Raw genomic sequence first — 8113 nt, 5'->3', positions numbered from 1 at the left:
ATGCTTTTCAGCCTCTGTAAAAATTTAGTTTTATTTATTTGTCAATGCAAATATCAATTAACATATTTTGGCAAAGTAATATATTTAAGATGCAGGTTTTCAGTTTTTGTGTCATACATTACTGTGCCTTACAAAAAGAAATACAATCAGAAAGCAGATAAAATGATATCTTGAAATAAGTGTTGCCAAATGGTAACATCCTCTATGCCAGCAGTATGCCTCAAGTTCTCTTGAGGGTGCTCTTCAGTCAGAACGACGGAACATATGGGCTGATGTTTTTCCCATCAGGCCAGTAAACAGTAATACACTTTTGTTAAATGATCAGAGAAAACATGCTTGTCATAATTGGATTGCAAAGAGTCGCAGCGATGTCACCAGCCACACTGTTATTTTGCTATTAGAAGCTTGCAGTGATGTTGGACATGGTGGAGAGGTTTTCATCAGAGCTGAAGAAGTCTGGGAAGGTTTCAGTGCTACTAAAGGAATCGCCACTGTCACCGTCTGCAGAGAGGTTGTCAGGTTTCTTGGTTGTAGCTCCGCCTGCCGCAAAGCGGTTCTTGGACATCTTCTTCAGTTTTGAGCTATACAATAAAATGGGTTTTAACTTTTCATGAAAAACTTGTCTAACTTTAGGCTGCAGGCTTCTGCCAAACCTGTAAGTGTTGTCATACCTGAGCAATTCCAGGATTTTTCTCACCCACTTATCCTTCCGGGTGGCACAGATCTCCTTCTTCTTAATTGTGTAGAGACTGAAATAGTGAGCACATGCAACATTGATGGCCATAATTCAAAAGCAGTGTGTGTGTGTGTGTGTGTGTGTGTGTGTGTGTGTGTGTGTGTGTGTGTGTGTGTGTGTGTGTGTTTGTGTGTGTGTGTGTGTGTGTGTGTGTGTGTGTGTGTGTGTGTGTGTGTGTGTGTGTGTGTGTGTGTGTGTGTGTGTGTGTCCTACATGAGTGAGTGCAATAACATGACTACATTATCTTCGAGCACACACTTCTCTGGCACTAACCCATTCACAAATCAATTCAAGGTATTAAAAAAAATACAGTCTCCTAAAATAAGCAGGCTGTGATTGTGCGAAATACGATTCAATTTTTGGCAAATATAGAAGCACAAGTTCAACAAGGGCATCTTTGACAACTCTGTTTCCCTGAAGTCAAGCATCAAGTACACATATTTAAGTATTTGGTTCCTTGGACTCTTATCATTAAGGGTTTCTTAATGGACAAGCACATATAAATAGTTTTGATTCAGCTGTTGAATTCATGATGATGTTTTATGCATTTAGACAGAATCGCAGCTGCCTTTCTAGCAACACTGGTAGACGGATAAATAACATCAGGATAAAGTTGAATAAATCAGACAAAATATATTATAAACATACGAAAATCAAAGACAATTGTGTTCTTGTGTTTTTGAAGATAAGGAGCAAAGCTACAGTATATCTGGCCTTAAGATTTGTCAATCAGTTCATTTGTCAAGGTAAACAGTCATCGATGTCTGAAATGTTTGACATATATCTGTTTACAGTGGATATACTCAGATTATATTAGCAGAAGTGAATCTTACATGATGGCTTCGATGCGACAGTTTTCCCATATGGTTTGTTCCCTGTAGCCCTTTATAATCTGGAAAGGCACCGGCTCCCTATAGTATCTGGTACAACAACCACGGCTCGAACGGGCACCTACTAGACACACACGCACATGCACACGCACACGCACACGCACACGCGCACGCGCGCACACACACACACACACACACACACACACACACACACACACACACACACACACACACACACACAAAGTACCGTCACACTAAGAGAATTCAAATCAACATTAGTTCATATCAATGTAAGGTCAGGCAGAGACTTACGGGCAGTTGTAGCCGGACCAAGCAGGCCCAGTACCACACAGAGAAAAACGGTTGTTGTTGTTACCATAATTACAGGAGCCATGTTGACAAGACGAAGGACGAAAGGAGAATTTTCTGTAGGCATCATCATTGCTCATATATATACACCTGCACACTCTTGTTTTTCGAAACCTGTGGCTGAAAAATTGAGGACAGGAAGGCCACAATTGCATCATAACAAAGAAAAGATGCAGACGGTGCGGTTTCCACACAAATTAAGCCTCTACTGTGCCATTTTGCAACTCCAAGATCTGTTAATGTGGGCATGCAGGCCTGTGAGAGTTTCACTGTGTGGTGCACTGATGCATTAGGTTCATATCATCTCCATGGTCTCATGTTTGTATTAATGCTTTCTGGGTCTGCCCATTTTAAATATCACAACATCTTTGATTCATTTATGATATTAGGTTTTTTCTAAGTTCCATGTATTACTGCATATTTATTTACTCTAACATAATAAGGAGCAGATAGAATTTGCAATTTTCAATGGTGTTAAGATTAATTGTAATATCATTATCATTTCACATTGACAATGTAGCTTCAAGGCACCGACAGGCTGATTTACATAATCAGCGATATTGAAATTGAAATTTGTTTGTGGTAAGACCTGAGTACGAGAGGCTTGTCAAAACCCACCTCCCTGTTAGCGTGACCTATTTAGTCAGCAGAAAGCTGACAACTCCAAATTCAGCTCAGATGACCTACATAGGCGACGCATCTTCGTTACCACACTCTGCAACCAATCGTCAAAATCAGCAATCGTAATTTTATGTTCCTATTTAGTCAGAGGTGTAAGTCTAGTATGATATCAAAGTGTAGACTTTGATATTATCCTCATTTAATCCCTGATGTTAAATCCCTGATGTTGAATGTTGTTTGTCTCATTCCACAGCGAAATTGAGTCTGGGTGTGTAGTGGTTGGATTGGGTGTCTTGCTCGAGGACACTCCAGAAGGGCAGCTGCATACTGTCATACACAGAGACAGCTGGAGAATGTTGTGCCAGTTTAATGATTATGTCGTTACATGACCTATAGCTGTGATGATTGTGTGTGTGCGAGCCAGAAATTAGTGGACTTGTCCTCTGCGTCCCCTTGGATCTCCAGACGTTTGCTGAAGGAAGCCAGCAATGGTGCAGCTCGTCCACATCCTCTCAAATTAATGCAGCTTTGCGGAAACAGGTGCCCACTTGAATTAATGAGACAGGAAAGAAATGAGCACAACTGACAATTTGCAACAATATTGTAGAATTGTTTGCTGATGTGCTGATTTTGTTTTTGATCATAATGTAGAAGAACTCTCAGGGGGAAAGATGAATATTGAAATATTGATGCTGTGTCTATGTAGATGTAAAGTTGATGAAGTTACGCTGAACTAGTGGTTTGGTTTGTAGCTGCTGGGTGTCACCTTATCGCGTTAGATTTGTCAGTTCCATGCAATTTCAAAGCTCATGACTCAGCATCCCCATCATCCTCATCACTTATTCCCTGAGTCCTCTGCTGTCCTCCCACTTTGCGGTCAGGCCCACATATCCCAGTTTACACACAGCATACAAGGATCAGATCGGTTGTTCTTGCGATCATCCTAACCAGCGGGGGGCAGTGTTGCTGCAGGTTGGTCACACCAGGCAAAACAGTGGCACGCCAAATCAAAATGGGTTCTGGATCTCAGCCTAAATAGCAGCTACAACAACAGGAAACACTTTGACACGTGAATTTGTATTCAGGCTTTGCGTTTCTCAGAAAGTGTTACAGAGGAACAAGGCCACAGTTTCTGTAGCGTCACACACTACGTACACACACCAAATTAACACATTAAATTCAACAGTAACGTCTTTCCAGCTTCGTCAACATTAGGCTCATATCCTAAGGGAAGCACATCTGATTATATTCTGGCTTCTACTCCATTATTTTCTTCCACTCATTTTGTGTGTGTTTGTGTTTGTGCATGTGCATGACCTATTGTGTCTGCTGAAAGGTAACGCTATAAACTGGACAATCATGTGGTTTGACAGCCTAATCCCAGGCCATTCTCCAGGAAATGTTGCTCTTTCCACCATTCTCTCTATAAAAGTTGTACAAACACACACATCGGCATTAGCACACAGGCTGTGTGTGTGTTTGTTGGAGCAAACACACACACACAGGCATACACACCTCGCAATTTAGTCTAGTCTTTAGAGCAGGGGTGTCAAACTCATTTTAGTTTGGGGCCACATTCGGCCCAGTTGAGATTCAAGTGGGCCGGATTAGTAAAATCATAGCATAATAACTTATAAACACACACACGCGCACACACACACCTTTAGCTTCCAAACTCCACTGGAATTTTAAACATTGTAATTTATAAAACTGCAACTTATTATTTAACAAAATAAGTAAGGTGACAAATCACCTTTACAGTGGAGTTATAAAAGGTCCAACTGTGTCATTCTGTGTAACTTAATTTCTAAATTAAGCTATTCTTTGCAAAAAAGAACACTTTTTATCAGCACGTCTTTTCAGTGACTGGTGTTGGCTTCAACTTTGTGCTGCAGACCTTTTCAAATCGGGGTTGCAGCTGTCAGACTGACACTTTTCAATGTCCAGCTCCGCCCTATATTTTGTGTCTATTGAGGCTCACATAGATAGGATGTGGCAAAGGAAGAGTGTGGCCATGGCTCTCCTACCCGGCAGCGGGTAATCGCTCATTCTCCTGCATTGCTAATAATAATAATTAGTTAAATCCCTCACAACTGAGCTTGTAACGCTGAACTAGCGGCTAGCAAAGCTTACAATGCATCCGATCAGCTGATCAGCGCAAACAGTGAAGCGGCGCCGATAAAAACAAACAACGGATAAAGATACAAATATATGGAGCACTAATGTTATCTGGACACTCATTCTCCGGCTGAAGAAGTATGGCCTCATTCATTTGCCTGAGGTGATACTTATTTGTACCGCTCCTCTTCCCATCGCGCACCGCAATAGCCTATCAGAGAATCTATCCTCGGAAAATCACCTTCGTTTAGCGCTGATCTAACACTGATGTGGAAACGCTGCATTTTAATGGCGGAATGCCGTGACATCGCGAGTGGGTAACAGAATCGACATGCGTTGTGGGTATGGACAATGTACGCGTAAAAGCTCTTTGCTCTCACGGGCCACATAAAATGGCGGGCCAGATTTGGCCCGCGGGCCTTGAGTTTGACACCTGTGCTTTAGAGAAAGCACCTTGGAACCATCGCTAGGTTCCGTCTTGCCAAAAATCTTTACAGTCCAAGACACATATTTTCTTTTCTCTTCTTCTCTTCTTTTTCTATACTGTTACCATTACACTGGTGATTGTTATATGTTGGCTGGTGCATTTGCCAGAGGGAGGGTATGAAAAATACTTTTGCTTGTCCTGGGCCTATTTCTTACACTTTTACTTTTTGGTAAACAATAGCGGATGGATGGCAAGAAAAGAAGGAAGGGGGGTGACGAGGACGGAGTCTGAGGGTAAAATGGGGGGGGGTCGCCATTCAATTCTCCACCCACACGAAGCCCTCTCTGGTAACCTACGTGGGCTTGGGCCAAAAAGAAAGGCCAGGATGCACGAAAACGCACACAAACACACAAAAGGAACTAAAAAGGGAACGCTACCTAACCCGCAATGTCGAATGTGCCACAAGAAATTGGAATAAAAATGCTTTAAATTAGGAAAAAACTTCCCCTAAAATGCAGCATGGGGCACTGTTAGTTTTCTTGAAAGCACCGCAGAGGTAATGTGAGACGGTGAGGGAGGCAACAGATAGATGAAAAGCTTTTGAAACGCTGGGCTATGGCACGATCTGCAAACAGTTGAAACAATTGTTGTTCAAGGCCGTCAAACCCCACGAGTCACCGACGGCAAGGCAACTCAAGTATTTTGTGGAGGAGCTATAGTAAAGTGTAATTATTAGAGTCCCGGCAGAGTCTGTCCTCACCGTCTCCTCCTTCATCCCATCTGCCCTATGTGTGGGTGACTGAAGTAGCTGAAGGAGGATGTGGTGTGTGTGTGTGTAGGTGGGGGAACACTTATTGTGAAAAACTGTAAAACTTGTGATGTAACAATCTTCACTTGCATTTCTGCAAGCAAGGGTGGGGTGAGGGTTTAAAAGAACTGGATGACATGAGGAGGTGCCCGGAGGTATTTTAAGTCTGGCACAGGCAACTCCTAGCATGGGGGGGGGGAGACTCCAGCGGATACAGTGAGCCAGCAGAGAGGTAGGGAGAACAGAGGAGAACAGAGGAGAGCAGAGGGGAGTGAGTGAGTGGGAGAGAGAGAGAGAGAGAGAGAGAGAGAGAGAGAGAGAGGAGTATTTAGGGTGGGCTGGTATCTGGGACTGCTGAGACGAGGTTGTGCGGTATCAGAGCCGGGGCACATCGCTGAGGGGGGAAACAGCGCGGCAAGAGGGCGGGGGACGGAACGAAACGGAACAATAGAAATCGCTCTCAACGTCTGTCTCCCACAAACGCACACACAATGACACATAACTACATCCACAGGAAGACACGCTGCAGCCTCCCTTTCACAGACACTTACAAACACGTCTTAAAAGATCAAGTCAGAATGGTGCCGTGGTGGTCCACAGGTGACCCCAGAGTGAGCTGACTGACAGGCAACGCCATTATCTCTACTCATCTCTGTTGCAAACCTTTTCTCTCTCTCTCTCTCTCTCTCTCTCTCTCTCTCTCTCTCTCTCTCCCTCCCTCTATCTCTCTCTCTGTCTGTATCTCTTTCTCTCCTATCTCACCTTCTCATGCTCTCTCTCTCTCTTCTATTGTAGCCTTCTGAAGATGTAAATACCAGCAGAACAGATGGATGGAGAGAACATCTCAGAACTGTCAGTCCATGTTTATGCAATCACACACACACGCAAACGAACACACTGCACACTGCACACGCAGGCACACATCTAAACTGTATTTATTCCAAGACAAAAAGAAGCATGTAATGCACAGCAGACAAGCACACACACACGCACTTTGGTGTCTGCCCTCCCTGACAAAATCTTCGGCTCTCTTCCTGTTTTGTTTACACTGAACACACACATGCATAAACACTGAAGCGCACCCTAAGAGCTTCTGACATAGAGGCACACGCATACACACAAGATAAAATTCACACGTGCCTGCGCGCTTGTGTATATCGCCAGACTAGCAGCTGTTATGGAGAGCGGTGGGTACTAACAAAATGCCTCTGACATGCTAATGGCATTTTGTCTCCCCTAGCAGAGCCACACACACACACACACACACGCACACACACACACACACACACACACACACACACACACACACACACACAGACCACAGAATTCACAAATCTCATCATTATCTGTCATCTAACCCAGAGAGTTTCAGACTAGTCGCATGAATATTAAGTTGTCCTAGTGCAATGGGAGAATTGTGCGTGCGTGCGTGCGTGCGTGCGTGCGTGCGTGCGTGCGTGCGTGCGTGCGTGTGTGTGTGACTCTAAGCCAAATAAAATCCTGTTAAAGGAATATGTGAGAATATCTCAGCAAGGCTTTGAGGGAAGATCCTTCCCAACACCCATCACCACCACCATCCACCCACCCAATCAACTCCACACTGGCAACGCGCTGCTCCTCATCTCTCTCTTCTCTGCTTCTTTTGTTTCCTCTCTCTCAGCCGCCCACACACCCACCGTCCCTCGGGCTTTTCTCTTTACACACTCACACACATGCACCCTGTTCCATTTGGCTATTTCATGTGTGCTTTGCTTCATTTCCTCCTGTTCTTCAGATTCTTCCTTCTTCTTTTTTTTCAGATATGCGGTTAGGGGTGTGTGTGTGTGTGTGTGTGTGTGCAAATGTGGGTTCACCTCTCCGCAAACAGGCAACACACCTCGACACACACACGGGCAGGGCCAAAATGTAGGACTTTACAATACAGATGTGTGGGCAGCAGCCATCTGGAGCCCCACATGAAACAAAAAAGTGTGTGTGTGTGTGTTTTTCCGTGGAGGCGTGTGCGTGTGTGTGTGTAGTTTAGGGGGCAAAACCTATACTAGGGCTCCCCCCCCCCCCGAGAGCTGGGAATCTCAGGGGAGAGTGGGAAAAACATCTCGATGGTCATCAATCAAAACTTCCTGTGACACAAATGACCAGAAACAACGGAGTGTTCTCCATCCATGTCAGTGTGTCACCTCCACCCCACAACCATGTCCCACCCA

At 44.3% G+C, this 8113-nt stretch overlaps 1 protein-coding gene across 2 annotated transcripts; it reads right to left on the bottom strand.

The window, feature by feature from the left end:
• Positions 1-1999, bottom strand: LOC142994365 (C-C motif chemokine 20-like). 2 transcript variants are annotated; one of them, XM_076145160.1, is made up of 4 exons: positions 1879-1999; positions 1570-1687; positions 672-749; positions 1-581 (listed from the first exon to the last, which is right to left on the bottom strand). In XM_076145160.1, exons 1-4 carry the CDS (start codon positions 1958-1960, stop codon positions 398-400), a joined length of 462 nt encoding a protein of 153 aa, XP_076001275.1. In that variant the 5' UTR covers positions 1961-1999; the 3' UTR covers positions 1-397. The 2 variants fall into 2 exon arrangements, with proteins under 2 accessions (XP_076001275.1, XP_076001273.1); XM_076145158.1 differs by having other exon boundaries at positions 3-581; positions 1570-1690; positions 1879-1998.
• Between the last annotated feature and the right edge of the window lie 6114 nt (positions 2000-8113).

The sequence above is a fragment of the Genypterus blacodes genome, unplaced genomic scaffold (genome assembly GCF_046128005.1).
Source record: "Genypterus blacodes isolate CSIRO-AG114 ecotype Tasmania unplaced genomic scaffold, CSIRO-AGI_Gbla_v1 ptg000029l_1, whole genome shotgun sequence".
Classification (NCBI taxonomy): domain Eukaryota; kingdom Metazoa; phylum Chordata; class Actinopteri; order Ophidiiformes; family Ophidiidae; genus Genypterus; species Genypterus blacodes.
This window is presented reverse-complemented; position numbering and strand designations above follow the sequence as displayed.

Excerpts from the sequence above, each read along its gene's own strand:
- LOC142994365 (XM_076145158.1), bottom strand. The coding sequence starts at position 1,960 with ATGGCTCCTGTAATTATGGTAACAACAACAACCGTTTTTCTCTGTGTG. Across the intron at positions 750-1,569 it reads TGTCGCATCGAAGCCATCAT|TCTCTACACAATTAAGAAGA; the intron begins GTAAGATTCACT and ends TCACTATTTCAG. Across the intron at positions 582-671 it reads AAAATCCTGGAATTGCTCAG|CTCAAAACTGAAGAAGATGT; the intron begins GTATGACAACAC and ends TTTATTGTATAG.